Here is a 21130-nt window from a genome sequence, read left to right as displayed (position 1 = left end):
TGTGTGTGTGTCTTTGTACTAAAATTTACTGATTTTTTTTTTTTTCCCCTCTTGGTTTAGGCTGTGAAAGCCAGCTCTGAGGCAACTGAACTTCTTCAGAATATCCGTCAGGCAAAGGAGAGAGCAGAGAAAGAGTTGGAGAAATTGCAGAATCGGGAAGACTCTAATGAAGGCATGAAAAAGAAACTGCTTGAAGCAGAGGTGAGCAGAAAATTTCTGGCTACACTGGACTAGTCAATAGGATGTAATTGGGCTTAGAAACCCCTACTTGTAGAACACTGAATGGCCAGGATCCCTGTAAACAGCTTGTCAGAGGAGAGAGATTAGAAAATAGCAGTTGATTATTCATTCTTTTATAAATGTATTTCTCTGAAGAATACTTACTGGGAGGCTTTTTGGTGTTATTTTCCATCTGGATTCAACATGAACATGTGATTAGGTTAAGTCTTTGGGAGCGGGGATGAGTTTGGATGTAGAAGAGGACCACATACTGATGGCTTCAGTTGACTTTTCCCAGTGCCTGCTCACTGCTGTTTGATAATCAAAACTTGTTTAGCTTAAATGGCAGTTCATAATTGCTCTGCAGGAACGGCGCCATTCTCTGGAGAATCAAGTGAAGAGATTAGAGACTGTGGAACGCAGAGAAAACCGACTAAAGGAAGATATTCAAACTAAATCTCAGCAGATTCAACAGATGGCAGACAAAATTTTGGTGAGCAGGGATGAAAATGAAAGATAAAGGGACAGAGTATGCCACAGTGGAGTGGGAAGAGAGGACATAGAACTACATAAAATCGGGTGGGGGTTGTTGAATAAGGGAATTGGATGTTGTATAAATTTTATGTTGGAAATAACTTCAGTGCACAAATTCTGCTGCCTGCAGTGTTAGTTATAAACTAACTCCTAGGTATCTATGATCTCTTACCAAATGACTTTTTAAAAATCCCAGTTGTCCCAATAGGCGTAACTTTCCAACTCAATTGTATTAACTCACTAGTATGCAATTCATTTCCTAATGTCTATTTCAAAAGCATAACTTCCTTAATGGTCAGTGCTGGGTTGTGTAACAATGACATCTTTAGTATTTAACTTTGAAATCCCTTGCAATTTAGTCTGACTTCTAATCTATCCCAAATTCTTGCATTTTGCAGAAGAACAAAATGAATCATCAAAACTGTTTTTCTCTTAAAATATTTGTCAGAGATCCATTCTCACCCACATACCTTCCCCACTATAGTTGGCAATTTCTTGTTTTTCTTGTTATTAGATCTGTTAAGTCTTTTTTGGTTAATTTAGTCTAAAGGGAACCAAACAGAGGGTACTGCTGGTACATAGACCTCCCTGGGGGAAGAAGCCATTGTCTTGTGATGAGGCAGATAAATAAATGTGTGCTTCTCTGATGAGTTCTCTTCTACAAATACCCATTCAAACAGTGGGTTTCCTTCTGCAGCATAGGATGTAGGATCTAGACCTGTCAGTCACAGGGAAGTGATTTACTGTGCCCTTGGGAACACTCCCCACCCCCAGTGAGACTGCTTCCAGAGACAAAATATATGTTACATATATCTTTCCTGGTAGTTGAGTTTATCAACTATCTATCTTTCATTAAATTACCTTTCGACAGTACCTGAAGGAGACCCAAAAGATAAATTGAAAATTAAAAATTAAAAATGATCCCCTACCAAAGGAGGGGTGGAATGGCAAACCTGACTCATTTTTGAAGAAGAGAGATCAGGATAGTACATATTTAGCTTCCCCTTAATAGCTAGGTTCATCATTCCAGCAGTAAGTTTATAACAGCAATGCTACTCTGCAGGAGGGCTAATTAAAAATGTGGTGGTGAAGGAAAAAGGTCACATATTTGGTGTCATTTGTTGCTTTTAGCTTGACTGGAGGTCAGATGAGACTATAATCTAGAAAAGGGATCGATATGGATTCTACGCCCATCCCCCACTCTTTTTCTCTTGGGGTTACTACCAGGAAAACTAACATGTTAAACACCCTTGAACAGGTGGTCGTAGTCCTGACTGCAGGAGAACCGGAGACATACCATGTGTGAAGGCCCAATGGGAATGTATAAATAGCCTTAACTGAAGGTGATAGGTGATCCATAATTGTTCTGAGAAATAGCTGCATAAATGGATTTCAAGATCAGAACCCTTGAGGCACCATAAAGAAGGTAGAATAAGGCCCTTGGCATTGTTCTGTCTTTCAGCATCAGGGCATGATAAGTGAAAGACCACTGCTTGCGCGGGTACAAAGCCAGCTTTGTATTCAGAGACCATGTAACACATTGAGACTTGTTGCATAAGTCTCTTGTGTGTATTTGGGCATTTTTGTTTGAGTTTTATTATTTTCCATAAAAAATGGAAGGGAATGCAAAAATATAATTTCACTGTTCCATGGGCCTTGTTTTGGATCTACAGTTTTCTCCATGTTTACATAGAATGTTGGGGACCATAATGCCCTTATATAACGCTAAGACAAGCAAGTCTGGAGTTTCAGGGGTCTCTTCCTGCCAGTTCTGACTTGGAGAGTTAGCCCTCTTTGGAGGGCGCAAAAGAAAATGAAGTTGTTTTTTGCTGATTGCAGTTAGAAGGATTCTTTTTATGGTGTCTAGAGTTTTTGCTCTACAGTTTGGTGAGATCTGGACTTCTGTGAGGAAGCGTTGTTGGGTTTTTTTTCTTTAACCTTAAATGCCTTGTTTCTCCTGGTGACAAGACAACTGGCAAAAGACCTGAGTCTGAAGATAGGTCAGATGTGGACTTTTGTTCTGTTGGCATGTCCCTGTAGAGGAGAGGGACCTTTTCTGTGATTTTTTGCTACAGTGGCACAGTATGTGGAGTGGTGGGCTGAGTCAGATATACATACCTCTGTCTGAAGACTCCTTAATCCCATGAGGCAGTTGGTGTTGGGCATTTTTTACAGGGACTCTGATAAACTGTTCTTGGGAGTGATGGGGAGAAGAGGATGGGCGGAGATGTAGGAACAGGTATGGCCTCTGTTTCTTTTAGTTTTGAGGGAAGAGAGGAAGGGAGCCAGGTGGTGAGCCTTCAGAAGAAATGGATGATGGTTTTCTCTGAAGGAATGAACTCTTCCGGTTGTACTTGATAAGCCCTGCTGGCCTGTCCGTAGATGAAGAGAGCCACAGGAAGGATATGCCAAGTTCTGAATCATAAAAAATAAAGGGCAATTTATTCTTTGCTGCTTGGGAGTAGAGATGGCTGTTCTCAGTGGCTATGGTAAATAAAAGGAAGGGGTTGGGTGAGGGGAGCTGAATATGAACTGCTGGAGAAGATTATCTAGAATATTAGGGTTGGAAGGGACCTCAGGAGGTCATCTAGTCCAACCCCCTGCTCAAAGCAGGACCAATCCCTAGACAGATTTTTGCCCCAGATCCCTAAATGGCTCCCTCAAGAACTCACAACCCTGGGTTTAGCAGGTCAATGCTCTAACCACTGAGCTATCCCTCCCCCCTGAAATAAGAGACTACATTTCTATGCCTACACTGCAGAGGGCCACTTCAGGAGCTGGCAGAGCTTCTACTCTAGCATGAGCAACCTCGTGGTGGGAACTCTGAAGCTGCTGCTGACCTGATTGTGTGATTCACTATTTGGACCTATACTGTGTGGGCCTGTGTGAAAGCTGAATTGACTTCTTGGTACTAGAAGACATTTTCCAACTGAAGATAACAATAATGCCCCTTCCAGGATACCAAATGCTGCAGGCTCCTTCTAGATGACTACTTGTTGGCAGGCTTTCACTCCATTTTTGTAGCCCGCGTGGTAGAGCGTTGATGCTGTGACTGGATCAAAGGAACCTTTGTGTGCGCCCAAGATTGGTTTCCTGAGATAAGAGACAGGAAGATCAGGGGATAGAAAATGCCTGTGTGTCAACTAGAGAAATGTCATGGAATCAACCCATTTTCCAGGGCTTGTCAGGTCTGGATCTGCCTCCTGTGCTGCAGAAACCACTGGAATGGCAAACCTGGCCATGAGGGAGAATAATGTTCTCTGAAGTCTCAACTCTTGAGAGTAAGCCTCAAGAAAGGAGACTCTCTAGCGCTGCCTTAAAGACCAACTTCATGAACAAAAATGCCCCCCCTCTACCAAACTGGTTTACCTGTGAGAGACAGGGCTATTTAACTTATTCAAGGCTGTATTTTGTGTGACTTACGTTCCTTCACCCTTGTGAGCCACTGAGGATAAAAATATTTTTTGCACCTAATATATAACTTGTAAAGCACTTTTCATCTTCAAAGCAATTTATAAATATCCATCCTGGCAACAACCATGTAGGGAGGACAGAAAGGATTATCTCCACTCCAATCTACAAATGGAGAATCTGAAGCATAGAAATTAAGGCACCACTGCACTGAGAACTACACTGATGCAGAGGTTTACATGCATGATCCTCAGTGCAGAATCAAGGTGTAAGTGGATGGATCTCTTGATGATTACCTGCTCTGTTCATTCTCTCTGGGGCACCTGGCATTGGCCACTGTCGGAAGACAGGATACTGGGTTAGATGGACCTTTGGTCTGACCCAGTATGGCCATTCTTATGTTCTAAGTGATTTGCCCAAGGCTAGAGAGAGAGGGAGGGACATTATCAGAAATGAGACTAAACTCTCAGGAATTCCCTGTCCTGTATTCAAAGCACTCTACCACATGTCTTTCCCTTGTTGTTAGATATCCATCCATATATTTAAAACCTTCACCAGCCAATCTGATGCAAAGGAATTTAAAGTTAACTGCAAGATGATTGGGGTTTTTTGGTCTATGGTTTCAGAATCCCATCACACATCTGTGAGCTGTTCATAACTGCTCATTATCACAAACCATTCTGGCTCCATTTTGGGGAATACCTTAATTTTTTTTGGAAGCAGATCAGAAGGGGCAGTACTGGCTCAGGAGGCAGCTCTTGGTGGAGGTGGAATCTACTTCTTTTTTAAACACCTCTTTACCCTTTTTATTATACTACCTACACTAAAATAGGATAACTGATATATCTATCTGTCTATTTATAAGGTTTAATGCTGGTGATATGTACTTTCATAATGGTATCTCATGCAGCTGAGCTCCCAGGCCTCATAGATTTATATTAGCCTTAAAACCAGAGGGAATGAGGGTTTTGTACATGTACTGTATATGTATTTATAAATTCTATATATTATATTTCTATATATGTCTGACATAAATCTTCACTGTGTTCAGGAGCTGGAGGAAAAGCACCGTGAGGCTCAGCTGTCAGCACAGCATCTGGAATTGCAGCTGAAACAGAAAGAGCAGTTCTATGATGAAAAAATCAAAGTAAATATCCCTTTTCATTACCTTCATACTCTCTTTTATAGGTCCATTGGGCTCTGGATTATCCCCAAACAGCTGCTTTTGGACTCTGATCCCTTGTCCTCTGCTTCCTTCTTCACTTCTTCTGAGGGTTGAATGAAAACTGAATAATTCTGTCCTTCTAACCTGTGCCCATCATGCTCTCACCTTTTGTGTGAGGCTGCATTATCCATGTAGGCTTTGTGAGAGCTATACGAATCTAACTGTTAACGGACCATTCCTTTAGAACAGGTGATTCTTATTCAGTGCTTGTGGGAAATCAGTCTTTCAAAAAGGCTTTTAATTCTGTCTGATGATCTTGCTTTGATCTGAAGAGCATTAACACTAGCATCCCTAGAAGCTTTAAATTTAGTAAACACAAAAGCACTTTTGAAATTCCACCTCCTTGGAGCTGTAACATCTGCCAGTGAGTCCAGGGATCCACCCACTCTGAATTTTTTCTCTTCTCTAGGATATTTTAAGAATTGTAACAAACAGTTGAAAACATGATTATAGACACCACCTAAAATTAGGGAAACCATAGAGAGAGAGACAGGATTATGTAGTAGACTTCAGAATTTATCTAAAAAACCTATAGTTTGTCATTCAGCAAAAGTATTCTTTAAGGATCTCTGTGTCTTCCAAGTGTGATCTTTCCCCCACTCTTTGTCATTATGATTTATTACATTTATATAGCACTATAAATTTACACAGCATTTACAAATGTAAAGACGTGTTCACTGGCCCAAAGAGCTTAGTCTGAATAAGTTTAGACTTCAAACAACTCTCCAGGAGAGAGAGAGACTACGATGATGATGATAAAAGAGAGGAGGAATTTCTTGAAAGAAAATACTGAGTAGTGGAGGGTGCATGGCAAATTGGAACAAACATACTTTTCAAGGCAGGAAGTCAAGAGTTGGATGTTAGAAAGGAGACCAAAGAAGTGGTAAGGTGAAAGGATTGAAAAGGGTGTAAAGAATGGGGGGGAGCAGTAGAAGGAAATGAGAGCCAGGGTATAAATGGGGCAAGATTATGTGAGCTTTGGTAAATGAGATGAGATGACACTGAAGGGATTTAGGAGGTGGGAAGCATGTATTTGGAGCAGAAATAATAGTAATGGGAGGAAAAGCTATAATGAGAACCTGGATTTGGGAGAGGAAGAGCGAGAAAGGTCGAAGATTATGAGCATGGGAGGCACTGAAGATAGTGGCGTTAACAGTGGAGCTAGTGAATGGAGTAAGATTAGGAAGAGACTAGACGGAGGGACAAATTCAGTTTTGGAGAGGGGGAGAGTAAGTTTGAAATGGTGGTTCTTCCAAGAGGAGATGTCTGAGAAACATTGGAGTTGTAACAGGACAGAAGAATTAGAATGGAATCAAAATGTCAGTTGGCTCTTTGAGTCCAACCATCGCTACAACAGTAGTCCATCAAGTCCAGTCCTCCTAGTCCTTTCATGGCTAGGTTACTGATTTGAATTCAGATCTATAGTCACTGAAACTTATAATATTATAAAATAATATTACGTACCTCTTAACTTATAATATTATGAAATAATATTACGTACCTCTTATGTATTTATTTTAGGGCTGTCAAGTGATTAAAAAAATTAATCGCGATTTAAAAAAAATCGCGATTAATCGTGCTGTTAAACAATAACAGAATACCATTTATTTAAATGTTTTCAACATTTTCAAATATATTGATTTCTATTACAACACAGAATACAAAGTGTACAGTGCTCACTTTATATTTTTTTTATTACAAATATTTGCACTGTAAAAAACAGAAGAAATAGCATTTTTCAGTTCACCTAATACAAGTTCTGTAGTGCAGTCTCTTTATCATGAAAGTTGAAATTACAAATGTAGAATTATGTAACAAACCAACAACAACAACTGTATTCAAAAATAAAACAATGTAAGACTTTAGAACTTACAAGTCCACTCAGTCCTACTTCAGCGAATTGCTCAGACAAACAAGTTTGGTTACAGTTTTCAGGAGATAATGCTGCCCACTTCTTGTTTACAGTGTCACCTGAAAGTGAGAACAGGCGTTCGCGTGGCACTATTGTAGCCGGCGTCGCAAGATATTTATGTGCCAGATGCGCTAAAGATTCATATGTCCCTTCATGCTTCAACCACCATTCTAGAGAACATGCGTCCATGGTCATGATGGGTTCTGCTCGATAATGATCGAAAGCAGAGCGGATGGATGCATGTTCGTTTTCATCATCTGAGTCAGATGCCACCAGCAGAAGGTTGATTTTCTTTTCTGGTGGTTCAGGTTCTGTAGTTTCTGCATCGGAGTGTTGCTCTTTTAAGACTTCTGAAAGTATGCTGCACACCTCATCCCTCTCAAATTTTGGACGGCACTTTGGGTTCTTAAACCTTGGATCAAGTGCTGTAGCTATTTTTAGAAATCTCACATTGGTACCCTCTTTGCGTTTTATCAAATCTGCTGTGGAAATGTTCTTAAAATGAACATGTGCTGGGTCATCATCCGAGATTGCTATAACATTAAATATATGGCAGAATGCGGGTAAAACAGAACAGGAGACAGAGTTCTCCCCCAAGGACTTTAGTCACAAATTTAATTAATGCATTATTTTTTTTAATGAGCATCATCAGCATGGAAGCATGTCCTCTGGAATGGTGGCTGAAGCATGAAGGGGCATACGAATGTTTATCATATCTGGCATGTAAATACCTTGCAACACCGGCTACAAAAGTGCTATGCGAACACCTGTTCTCACTTTCAGGTAACATTGTAAATTAAAAGCAGGCATCATTATATCCCATAAATGTAAACAACCTTGGCTGAACAAGAAGTAGGATTGAGTGGACTTGTGGGCTCTAAAGTTTTACATTGTTTTTTTGTGTGTGTGCAGTTATGTAACAAAAAATGTACATTTGCAAGTTACACTTTCAGAATAAAATGATTGCACTACAGTACTTGTATGAGGTGAATTGAAAAATACTATTTCTTTTATTTTTACAGTGCAAATATTTGTAATAAAAAAATATAAAGTGAGCACTGTACACTTTGTATTCTGTGTTGTAATAGAAATCAATATATTTGAAAATGTTGAAAAACATCTAAATATATTTAACACATTTGAATTGGTATTCTGTTTAACAGTGCGATTAATTTTTTTAATTGTGATTAATTTTTTTGAGTTAATCGCATGAATTAACTGCGATTAATGGACAGCCCTAATTAATTTTTTATTTCAATTTATTTAAAATCCAAAGCTGTGGACATATGTGCAGAGTATTAATAATAATAAAAAAAAAAATCTATGCAACAGCCAAAAGGAGTTGTTTTAGTTCACTTTCTAGTGAACAAGTGTTGGTATCTCTCAAGTCGCCACCTTACTTGGCACCCTTGTTATATGTCTCAGCAGAGAGGCAAAGGATTAAAGTAGTCATGGAGGCTGAATTACTCTCTCATACCTACATGTGGTTCTTACAGGTCAATGTTGAGGCACATCAGTGAGGTAATGAAAAGGAGCTTTCATTGCCACTTTTCTGCGCCATACTGCCTCTGTGAATAGAGGAATTAATTTTCCATGTATGTCAAACTGGCATATTTCATGAGCCCAAATTATGAAAGACTGTTTAAAAAACAATAACAGCCCATAGCCTTTCCAATAACTCCTTTTACTCATTAAACTCAACCTTTTCAGACAGCTGAGTAGTTCCCTCAAAGCTTGCTGTCCCGGGCATTTCCTGCCATCCCATCTAGTTTTCCTTAGGATGTGGTCAAGCCCCTTCGTCGATTGTAACCCGTCCCTGGTGGCTTTCTTTCTGACTGCCCTTTGACTAATGAAACAGGTTCAAGAACAGAACAAGGTCTCAAGTTGCAGTGGGGGAGGTTTAGGTTGGATATTAGGAAAAACTTTTTCACTAGGAGGGTGGTGAAGCACTGGAATGGGTTACCTAGGGAGGTGGTGGAATCTCCTTCCCTAGAGGTTTTTAAGGTCAGGCTTAACAAAGTCCTGGCTGCGATGATTTAGTTGGGAATTGGTCCTGCTTTGAGCGGGGGTTTGGACTAGATGACCTCCTGAGGTCCCTTCCAACCCTGATATTCTATGATTCAAAGTGAGGAAATTTGTTTTGTTTACTTCAGGTGCTAGATGCTCAGATGAAGAAAGATCTTGCTGATAAGGAAGCACTTGAGAATATCCTGCGAAGACATGAAGAAGAAGCACATGAGAAATGCAAAATTCTGGCTGAGCAGAAGGCGGTAGGTGTAACTGAATCAGAAACAGAAACATTTTAAGAGTAGCCATATTAAGGCTCTTACCCAGTGATGTTCCTAAAATAAAGGGTCTTGTTGCTGGAGGCTTCTTGGGGGTAGGGAAGAGGGATGTGTGGTGTGTGTTTGTGTGGTGGTTTGTTTTGTTTTGATAGCTGTCCTTTTAATTCATGATGTCTGCAAGAACATTCCCTTTCAAGAAAGTCATCCATGCCTAGTATGTTACTACCTGGCAGTCCAGCACATGGTTCACATGGGAGCTGCTTGCTCTTGATCTGGAAGAGACTGGAAAGCAGTTATAGATTGATGTTACAGATGTAACATCTGAATATGTGATTGCTTCTTTGTTTTCTTGTCCACTCAGTCTGATATCTTGTTTCTGAATGAAGTTTCTAGAATTGATTTTTAAATGCCCCCTTGCTGTAGTCACTAACTTCCATCACATGATCTCAAAGGCAGACTGCTCTGTTTCAGATGATCAATGCCATGGATTCGAAGATAAGGTCATTGGAGCAGAGAATAGTCGAATTGTCTGAGGCTAATAAACTGGCAGCAAATAGCAGCCTTTTTACACAGAGAAACATGTAAGTAAAGGAACTGCTACAGCACTCTTGCATTTACAAGCCCCGGTGTGAGCTCAGTAAGACCTGTTCTCCAAATATATTATTTCTCTAACAAGAAACTATAGTTTGCTCAGTATTTTGTTTCCCTTATCATAGCTGTTCAGTTTTATTGGTCTGTATTGTTGCATTTGTTTTGGATCATTTCATGAGGCTGTTGCTGTCCCTTTTTTTGCTGCATGTAATTTTTCGAAATATATATATTTAAATGTCTGAAACACTTCCTGAGAAGCAGCAATTTCAATACTGTTCCAGCTGTGGAGATGTATAACAATTAGTATTCCTTTTGCTTCTGGTGTTTAAGACTTGATCACATCTGCTTCTTGTGGCCATTACTCATTGAAACTCAAAGCCTTATTATAATTATTTGACACTCAAAGATGAGAAGAAAATGTTAAATGTCCTTTCTTCACAAAGCTTCCATCCTGCTCCCAACAGCTGTCAAGACATCTAAGAAAATTGGATATTGTTTTAGGAATTTTCCTTCATGTTTTTAAATGTTGATTATAAATATGAGGTATTGGTGTTATCTTTGCCTGTTTCAGTTTATAAAAAAAAAAAAAAAAGAGGGCCCGAGCCCTAGAGTCAAAGTGATTCTTTAATCCTGATTCCTTATTTCTGATCCTGAAAGTATTTGGGTACAGTATCCGCCACAATGATTCTATATGGTTTCAGATCTTCTCATCAATGGCCAGTCTAGCTCTCAGTTTAGCCATTTAGGGACCTTACTTCCCCCCCCATGGCAGCTCCTTCAGGGTATTCAATTGAGACCTACAGTCCTTTTCAGTCATTGCAGCATCAGCAGCTTTGCTAGAGGGAAATCCTTATTTTAAAAAATGAATAATAAAATACTGGGTCTCTTGTTGCTATTGTCTCAAATCTTTGATTCCATCTCAGAACCAGATTTTGGTTCAGATTTTAACTTAGATGCCTTATCTTCCCATGAAGATAATTGTTTTCCCTTATTTTTTTCCTAAATGGTTTTAAGCTCTTTTAAAGCGATGTTCTGTGTCACATGAGATTCTACTTTCATGTGCAGGAAAGAGCATAAGCTACTTAATATCCTGTAAGTAGGAAAAAATAGGGCTTGAGTGGTGCCTATCAGTGAGATATTAGTCATATTAAAGTTTGGCTGTCTGGAGAAATATGTGCAGACCATCAGCTGCATAGTGGAATGCTGGGTAGCATCTCTGTGGACAGCAATTGGTTAGATCCATTTGTGAAGTCAAGCAAGCATGAGTTTTGGCAAAGAATCTCTGAACTCTTCTTTTAGCAGTGATTGAGTGTACCAACAGAGACGTAATAAAAATTCCTGGCTTTACATTTCAAACTTCTGTCAAGCTCTTCAACCTGAGCAGACTGAAATCTTCCACAAAAGTAACTGTTAAAGTTATACATGAGTTGCTTTATGCAGATGATTATACTATTGTTATATGCACTCTAGTTAATCATCCAAAAAGCTTGTAGAGGCTGCTAAAACCATAACATCATTAATCTGAAGAATACAGAAGTAATCTACCAGCTCATACATGGGAAAGCATAGGTAAGACTTAGCATCAGTCAGTGGTCTTGAACTCAATGTGGTAATAGATTTCACTTCCCTTGAAATGCTGTTCTTGCTGACTAAAGAAATGTTTACCAGAATCAAAAAGGGGTATTCTACCGGTTGAAATATTAACTTTGGAACCAGCATGGTTGGCATATGTGAGACCAAAGTTCCATGTTCACCATGCTGTAATGATTTCTTTCTTGGTCTATGGCTATGAAAAATGGAGACATTTGCCAGCATATAAGAGTTGGAGAAACTTAATCAAGACACTTTGGAACTCTTATGGATATTAAATCATAAGATAGACTGGTGGCTGGATGCTATAAGGATGGGGTATTGTAATAATTTAATAAAATTACAAATAATGCAATTCTGCAAAGAGGTTGCATAAACAGCTTTGGAAGTCTACTACTGAAAGCACCATTTAGCTGGACTAGATGCATCCTCTGGAAGGAGGACACTAAACTAAAGTCAAAAGGCAGAGAAAGAAATATAATGATGCCTAAAAAAAGAATTCTACCTATTGTGACTTATGTTAAATATTCACATTTTGGGAGGGAGTGGCAAACAAATTGCTTTGGCAAGTCAGTAATCGTGCAGCAAATTTAGAGTGAGTCATGTTAGTCATTAAGAGAAGTGAATTCTTTTTGAGCAGAGACTGTAGATCTTATAGATATAACTAGCAAATCCTACTGGATTACTCTGACCTGTGAAAAGGCATGTAAATCTGTAACTGAACCGTATTTGAATCCACAAAAGCTATTGCTAAACTGAGCGTTATCGATATGGACAGTTAGCAGTTAGAGCCTTCAAAGAATTGTGGAATCCAACTAGCCTTTGTTCTATCAGTAACAAAAAACCCTAATGATTGGCTCTGAAGGAGGCGGAGTCATTTCTCATTCTACTGTTGCCCAGGCTATTTGGACAATTCTGGCTGTCAATAATCAGGTTAAAAACGTGGAGGAAGGATGATTTTGTTCTTATCAAAGCACAGGACAGTGACTCAGAAGACCTGGGTTCTATTTCTAGCTCTGATATGTGATCCCGGGTAATCCATGTAATTTCTCTGGGAGAGGGATAATAATACTTATTTCGCAGTATTTTTCTGCATATGAGTTCATTAATATTTGTAAGCTCTGTGAAGAACCTGAATGGAAGACACTATACAAGTGCAAAGTTTTCAAATGTGTTATAATATGATTGTAGGAAGCTACCACTAATTCAGAAAGAGCTTTTCTGCTCTTTTTCAATTAGGGTATCTAATTATCAAGCCTTCATGGTAAAAAAAATAGATCATTGGCTGTAGCAGAAGTTACCAGCTTCTGAATTTCTTGGGAGCACAGGTAATTGTGTGTTCAGTACATACATCAGGGTTTCAGTCAGGGCAAAAGTTTGCTAAAGTGTTGGCCAGATTGGGCTCCTAGCAAGTTTCCAAAATCCAGAACTAATCTGTATGCAATGAAGCCAGTTGCAGTTCCTCTGATCTGGACGTCTAATGTATGGAAGTTCCTGCTCCCAGCATTCATTGAACCATTTTTTTTCCAAATGGAAAAACAAATGACAAGGAAAAGGTTGACAGCTTAGAATGAGTTGTAGATCAGGCATTCTTGTAGATTTCCAAGGTTTGGTGTTCACCTTTCTCCATGTACAAACAGATGCACAACCTGCAAAACCATGATATCTGAGCTACTCGAGGCACATACTTGGTTTAATCACCGATGTGGGAATCTGTGCAGAAGCCGACATAAGAGACCTTATTTTTTCCATAAAGGGGATGTGAAATTTAAAATAGGAAGAGCTAATTTTGATGTGATCACATTCTGCTTACCAGGAAACTTTTATACCAATAAAACTACATGATCAAAATATATCTTGATTATGTCTTGTTGTGTATTTTCCTATCAGGAAAGCCCAGGAGGAGATGATCTCAGAGCTCAGACAGCAGAAGTTCTACCTGGAAACACAGGCTGGGAAGTTAGAGGCCCAGAACCGAAAACTAGAAGAGCAATTGGAGAAGATCAGTCTTCAGGACCATACTGACAAGAACCGTCTGTTGGAGTTAGAGACTAGACTGCGAGAGGTGAAAATTTAATCCTTTGCAGATTGATGTACTTGGGTGTATCCTATTTCAAGGAGTACAGTGAGAATTAAAATTAAGTAGTTTTAGTTTTCAGCACTGCAGGATAATGACTTGAGCTGAATGACCCAATTTTTGCTCCATTTCTGTAACAGTGGAAATGTATTGCTTGCTGGAAGGAGTTGAGCATGACTATTTTGGGTTTTTGTTTCTTAGACTGGTCGAGTCTGAGTTTCTAGATCAGCTTGCTTTCTTAGAACCAAATTTATTTGCATCCTTTTGTACAACATCCTTTAATAGTGCCCAGATATAATGGTGATGGGCACAGTATATATGCTTAGCTGGATAATTCATTTATTTTCAGTTGCAGACTTGAAAAATCAAGTTTTTATATTATTTTCTAATAAAAAGGACAGACAGGCAGAAATAGGTTGGAACCACCTCATGTTCTAGAGAAGAGTAACAAAAATGATTCAAGGTCTAGAAAACATGACCTATGAGGGAAGATTGAAAAAATGGGGTTTGCTTAGTCTGGAAAAAAGAAGACTGAGACATAACAGTTTTCAAGTACATAAAAGGTTGTTACAAGGAGGCGGGAGAAAAATTGTTCTTCTTAACCTCTGAGGATAGGACAAGAAGCAATGGGCTTAAATTGCAGCAAGGGAGGTTTAGGTTGGACATTGGGAGGAGGGATAGCTCAGTGGTTTGAGCATTGGCCTGCTAAACCCAGGGTTGTGAGTTCAGTCCTTGAGGGGGTCACTTAGGGATCTGGGGCAAAAATCAGTACTTGGTCCTGCTAGTGAAGGCAGGGGTCTGGACTCGATGACCTTTCAAGGTCCCTTCCAGTTCTAGGAGACAGGATATCTCCATTAATTTAAAATTTAATTTAATTTAATTAGGAAAAACTTCCTGTCAGGGTGGTTAAGCACTGGAATAAATTGCCTAGGGAGATTGTGGAATCTCCATCATTGGGGATTTTTAAGAGCAGGTGAGACAAACACCTGTCAGGGATGGTCTAGATAATACTTAGTCCTGCCATGAGTGTAGGGGACTGGACTAGATGACCTCTTGAGGTCCCTTCAAGTTCTATGATTCCCTGGATAATCTCCTATTTCCTTCCTTGCTGTCCCTCCTCTAATTCTCAACGAAGACTGAGAGCTCTACTCTGGCTAAGAGGTTTGGGATGTCCAATGTCATTCCTTTAATTAGCCAGTTATTGCTAGACATCAGTGCAAGGTCTTCTGGCAGGCCTATTTTTCACACATCTGCAATATTATGGGCAGATTCACTTGCAATAACATAAGGAGTCAGGCATCTTAAAGTATTTTAGCTTGAAAATGATCTTTTTCCCAGGGGAATATTTGGAGGAGGGCATGTAAGTGAACCAGCAACAGGAAGCTAAATTGGAACTTTTTCTTTAAACTGTTTTCTCCACTCTGCCATGGTAAATGGGATCTGCCAAGATGTTGCATCATTGCAGGGATAGAGCTGTCTGTAACAAGAATCTGAAGGGAAGTTTAAATATGAAAGTAATTGAACAGTATATAAAGACACTTCTTATCTATTCAAAGTAATATTGATAGTTTCTTCTTACAGAGCCTCAAATGCAGTATACTAACTTGCAGCTATAGAAGATAATCACACAAATTATACTTGAACTTTCATATTGTCACAATTATTTATATCAACATTTGTTATGTATTTACAACATAGCTGGCATTACTCTTATATCCTAGTTTTCATTTCAGAACACCATATAGTTTTATTTTTGAACCTTTTCAAACTAAATGAGCGTTTTTCAAGTGATGGATGAAGCAGCATCCTGGGGATAGTTACCTTCAGGTCTGATTTTTAACCAATCCATCCAAATCTGATATTAGCCTGGAGTGTTGCCATGCAATCCCAGAGTGCAATTCTAGGGCAGGCCTCTAGTTTAAAATGAACAAATATAGCAGCAGTACTCTCCATTTCCTTATTAGTAACTTATATTCAGCTGCTGTTGTTTCTCTCCAGGTTAGCTTAGAGCATGAAGAACAAAAGCTGGAATTGAAACGACAGTTAACAGAATTGCAGCTGACCCTCCAGGAAAGAGAATCTCAGATTTCAGGGCTTCAAGCTGCACGATCAGCCCTAGAGAATCAGCTCCGTGAGGCTAAAACTGAACTAGAGGAGACTACAGCTGAGGCAGAGGAGGAGATTCAAGCTCTGACGGTGAGTCCTATACTTCTGGATTGGTATTGCGAACTATACCAGCAGATCTGACAGAATGTTGATGCACACTTCATAATAAGTGTCCTAACTTATTAGTTTTGAGGTTGTCCTAACTTAAATTTTGTATGTTTAATTTTGCAATGCAACATATGAAATGTGCCTTGGATTGAGGAAGGCACAGGGACGGCTAAAATGTCAGAGTTCTTTGTCTCTCAAAACATACGTTTGCTTGTTGTTTGTTGTCCACTTGTGCGAAAACTGATTGGCTATTAGTGAAAACGTCATCAGTTTACTTGATAAGCTAAAAGCCTCACACTACATTATTCCTACTGTAGGACTTTGACTTTCTGCTGGTTTTTTTTTTCTTTCTATATTCATGGATGACTTTTGAAAGTAGTGCTTTTTCAAAAGGAATGTGATCACAAATGTTCTAGTATTTTCTCTATAATAAGTTAGCCAACTCTGCTATCCTTTTAAAAAAAAAATCAGACAAACGTTGTTACTTCTCTAATTTTACTCCAAAGGCTGTTCCATAAATAATTGCTTCTTTTAGATCTTGCAGTCTCTTGTGAGGTGTGTGAATTACACAAACTTCAGCAGGGGTTGGGGTGGGGGAAAGATTTTTCCCTGCCCAATGAACGGAACACTTAATTATATGCTGCTGGTTGCTACTTTAAGTACAAAAAGATGCTTTTAAACTGTTGGATTTTAAATAATGTTTGCTTTGCAAAGGCTTGCTAATGCTGTGGGAGGCAAAGAAATAACTGACCTCCTACTTGAGTTGCCGGCTATCACTCATCGAAGTATCAGTCTTCATTGACCTTCAAATCCAGTTATTTTAGAGTACTGGAAATAGTCTGTTGCCCCAATGGAATCTCCTTGAGTCCTTATTCCTGCCATTACCACCATTCAGATTGAATGGGGGTTCAGCTGAAGACTGTGCGTGTGTGTCTGCCAATGCTGTTGGATATCCCAGGTGTGAGAAGGGAGATCATTCACTCAGAATTGTTCTAAACTGGTATATACTGGGTAATATATGCTAGGAAAATGCAACAGTAACTGAATAGGGCATGGCAGCAGTTCATCTCAAATACAAAGCAGTTCTTTCTGCTCAAAAGTGAGATGGTCCCACTGAAATTTGAAAATTTGGCAGAGTTGTTAGCTGCCATGCGAACAGAATGATGACGTGTTTGATATTTCTTCCTACCACACCAACAAAACAGATGAACATGTGTGATCTGTGCTTGCTCAGGCAGATATTACCACAACTGTTCTAATGAAATGGTAGTGCTTTTGTACCAGCTATCGTAAGATTCCAATCTGGCACCTCCATGTCACTTTATTCCAGTTTAATGGGTTGGGATATTTTTTGTTTTGAGGATCTTTTTTGCATTGCCTGTTCTGGTAAGATAACTTCTTAGTTATTGCATTGGACTTCTGCTGAACAACTTTTCCTATTGAGTCTCTTGGCTGTAAGGAAAATGTCTTGAATAAAAGTGATCGGATGTGCTAGTGCACTAGCCTTTTATCTGTTAAGGCCTTAATTTGCATATGCTATTAGTCACAACTTAAATCAGTTTGACAGTCTGAGTGAATCTTGAGAGAGGCCATGAGGCTGAAACATGAACTTTGCTTTATCATGCTTTGCTTGTTAATAAGGAAGTAAAACGATGCATGCATTATTTCATTCTTTAAAAATGCTTTGCAGCTTTTAATACTTTGGTTTCCATCTTCCAAAGAAATCATTATTTAGTTTAGTCACGGTTTGGGAGAGTTCCTCAGGGTAGGGTTGAGGTAGATTGGCAGAGCAGTTTGCGGAAGCGTACATAGTGCTTCATTGTAGACTTTTCTTTGCAATCATTAAAATATATGTAGTATTAAAAACATGTTACATATATTATTAATCCAAATGTGGAAGTAAAAACAAACTACTCAAATTATCGTAAGTGAGGAAGGTACACACTTAACATTAAATGGTCACTTACCTTGGAGACCACTTAAGATGGAATGTTTTGCATCATCCAGTTTGTTGTACATTTTGCTAAAATAGCTCAGAATTGGAGCATGTGCGTGCTTTGATTAAGTAGGATGTGACTTAATCAGTTCTTTGCCACTACAGAGTGCTTTCATAGCCTGCAACATCTGTCTTCCAAACTTTGCTTGCTGATAGATTGTTCTGAAGTTTATTTAGCAACAGCTGTTGGATTCTAATTCTAATGTATGAAAAATTGATGATTAACTTCTTACCTCCTTTAGGCACATAGAGATGAAATCCAGCGTAAATTTGAAGCCCTTCGTAATAGCTGCACAGTGAGTATTAAATACAGATCATTGAATTATTTTGAAATTAAGGATAAGGAAGGAAACAAACTCATTTACTCCTTGATGGCAATTGTTCCTGACATTGGCTTCTGGCTTCAAGGAGTTAGCAGGAGTTAGCCTGATTGGATCTGATTTCTTTTAGGCCTCAAATAAACCTCAGTTTAGAGGTTTGATTCTGATTTAAAATTGACACTGTCCTTCATCTTTTTGGAGAAGGAAGTCAATTCAAATATCTCATTGCAGTGCAGCTAGTAAGAATGGTGTAGCAGCTGCAAAAATTATGTGGGATATAGATTTTTTCCTTTTATAAGGGAAGGGAAAAGTCTCCCTGTCCAAATTCTGAGCTATAGTCTAGATCTAGGCCAGAGTGAAGGCGCTATCTTGCCACTCTGGGTTTTAAGGAGGGCTTTAACTCTGTCTGAAGGGAAAAGAAGTCCTGTGCTTCTGAATAATATATTGTTACATAGTCTCTTGTTCAAAGAGAACTCATTTAGGTTCTTAACTTGTACATTCTGTTACTCAAGAGATCTTTTGATATGTTTTTTCATTCATTTAATTCATACGGGACAGATGTCCTAGATTTTGTGTTCCTTATCATTAGATGTTTTCCCAGATCTGCACTCTTTTTGCTTATTTCTTTATGGTGCTGTATGGACCATGATGACATCGATCTTTCAATGAAACACACATTCTAGAAGTGTCAAACACTGACCACCACCTTCTGTGTAATAATTGGAGGCAGGTCTCTTCAGTCTTTCTAATCCCTCCTCCATTAGCTGGATCTAATCGCTCCTTACCTCTGTAATGGGTATTCCTCTCCCATACTCAGTGGCCTCTCCACAAAGTTAATTGTCCACCATGCTTTGATTGCATAGTCATAGGTGCTGTAGGAAAACCCCAGGTAGAAAGAAAATGCCTTTTTTCAAGAACATCTTTCAGAATTTTTTTTTTTTTTTTACACTTTCCAAATCTGTAGTCCTTGTTCTTCAGGGCCAGGAAATATTTTTACTCTGTTTCCAGTGTACACTGATTTGAAAAAATGAGTAATTAAGTAAGGCCTAGTCTTGATTTGCTGTGGCTTAACCTCTTCCAAAATAAATTCAGACTATCTGTACCTTCTGTCCTCTCCGTCAAGGAGGTACAGGGTCCACACGTGTACTTCTATCTATCAGTGCTTATTCCCACAGTTGCTTTTTCTACTTCAGTAGTAGATACTCCTTTTCATTCCCTTGTTCTCTGTCTTGCTGTCAGCACAGAATAGCAGCTTTCTGTGCAAGTGACTGATGCAGATGATTGGATTTGGCCAGCTTCAAAGATCACTTAATCTGTGGATATTCCCATAAATTCTCTTTTCTGCACAGCAAGCTAACTTAAAGAAGTCAAAATTCATTATTTGGCTGATCTATGACTTTGTAAGAATGGGCAATAATCTCCAACAGTGAGGACTGGCACAAGGAGATGCCAAACATGCCAGGTGGTTTCAAGAACAGTGTGAACTTTGGAGATGCCACATTAAAAGATTTGCAAGTGTAATGTTCATCTTAGGTCCTTTAGAAGGATGGTTCATACAACAGCCAATCCCCCTCAATAAGAAATTAATCAAATAGCAACTGAATGAATAGCAAATGAATGAAAATTCCAACACCACATTCAGTTTGCAACCCAAGAGAATGAAAAGTATAGTTCTCAAGACTTCTCTCAATAGTCCATAGGCATAAACTCTCATTTCGTGTCATAAGATGTCTAACAGCCTACCCTCTTCCCTTCATAAGAATTGAGGAAATGACAGCACAATCTTGTATTGACCAAGGAGAGATCAGTGCATTCTTGTCATGCTTCTTTCTCTGATGCTTCAACCCCGTGTTCGTTCAGTAATGACCATTATGATGCAGCCGTAACTTTTTAGTGGACATCCAAGGCTATGCCACAGTGGTTCAGGGGTGCTGGAACAATTTTTATAGTGGGGGTGCTGAGAGCCATTGAACCAAACTCTAAACCCTGTGTATGATGGAAACCACTTCAAACCTGGGGGTGCGGTAGCACCCCTAGTTCCAGCACCTATGCAGTGGTTCAGAATTTGTGCTGAACTAAAAACAAGAAGATCCATCAGGGTTGTAATTCAAACACATTCCTTTTTAGTCAGCCTAGTAAGGATTAGTGGCCTCTACTCATAAGGGATGTTACTTCAAGATGAACATCAAGAGTGAATTTCCTTGAAGCACTGTGCTGTCAAACTTTATAATGGCCATTGCATTTGTTTAACTTTACTTACAAGTTCAAATCAATATAAGTATGAAAAGAAAATGAATTATACAGAAAATGCATTACTGAAGACTGAATGATTTTGATAATGTAGAATGAGAAGTTGCTGTACAGAATGATAGGTAAAGATACTTACAATCTACTTTCTTTGATATTTCCTAGTTGTTTAACTCTTTAGAGGTCTGGGTGTCTGGACACAGAGCAAGCTTACACTTCTAATGTATGTTCTGGTTTATTTATACCCTCAGTCCACTCATGTCCCTCCAACCAAGTCAGGTTACTGTCAGACTCTTCTGAGTGTTTACTTTAAAATTACCATGATTTGGGATTCATGCATAGAGAATGTTGTTGTGTGATTGTATTGCAAGCCTTTTGTTCTTGCTGGAAGTGCCCCTGCTTTGTGCGTGAACTACATATTCAATTGCTCTCTGATAGATTCAGGCTTGAGTTAATCCGTTTACTTCAGTATATCATTCTATTCCTATCAGGAACAAAAACAAATCTTA

At 39.0% G+C, this 21130-nt stretch overlaps 1 protein-coding gene across 5 annotated transcripts in view; it reads left to right on the top strand.

Moving 5' to 3' along the window:
• CIT (citron rho-interacting serine/threonine kinase) overlaps positions 1-21130 on the top strand; it is a 90933-nt gene that overhangs the window by 38780 nt on the left and 31023 nt on the right. For 4 of the 5 annotated variants that reach the window (XM_024108738.3, XM_024108736.3, XM_005288704.4 and 1 more), the window contains exons 17-24: positions 61-201; positions 587-712; positions 5216-5311; positions 9455-9571; positions 10058-10167; positions 13658-13832; positions 15843-16040; positions 18297-18350. In XM_024108738.3, the coding sequence (XP_023964506.1) occupies positions 61-201; positions 587-712; positions 5216-5311; positions 9455-9571; positions 10058-10167; positions 13658-13832; positions 15843-16040; positions 18297-18350 (1017 nt within the window). The remainder of the gene's footprint in view (positions 1-60; positions 202-586; positions 713-5215; positions 5312-9454; positions 9572-10057; positions 10168-13657; positions 13833-15842; positions 16041-18296; positions 18351-21130) is intronic. The other variant, XM_024108737.3, reaches the window with a different exon arrangement.

Source organism: Chrysemys picta, chromosome 15, assembly GCF_011386835.1.
Source record: "Chrysemys picta bellii isolate R12L10 chromosome 15, ASM1138683v2, whole genome shotgun sequence".
Lineage (NCBI taxonomy): Eukaryota > Metazoa > Chordata > Testudines > Emydidae > Chrysemys > Chrysemys picta.
The sequence above is the reverse complement of the archived record's forward strand: the minus strand, read 5'-3'. Positions and strand labels throughout refer to the sequence as shown.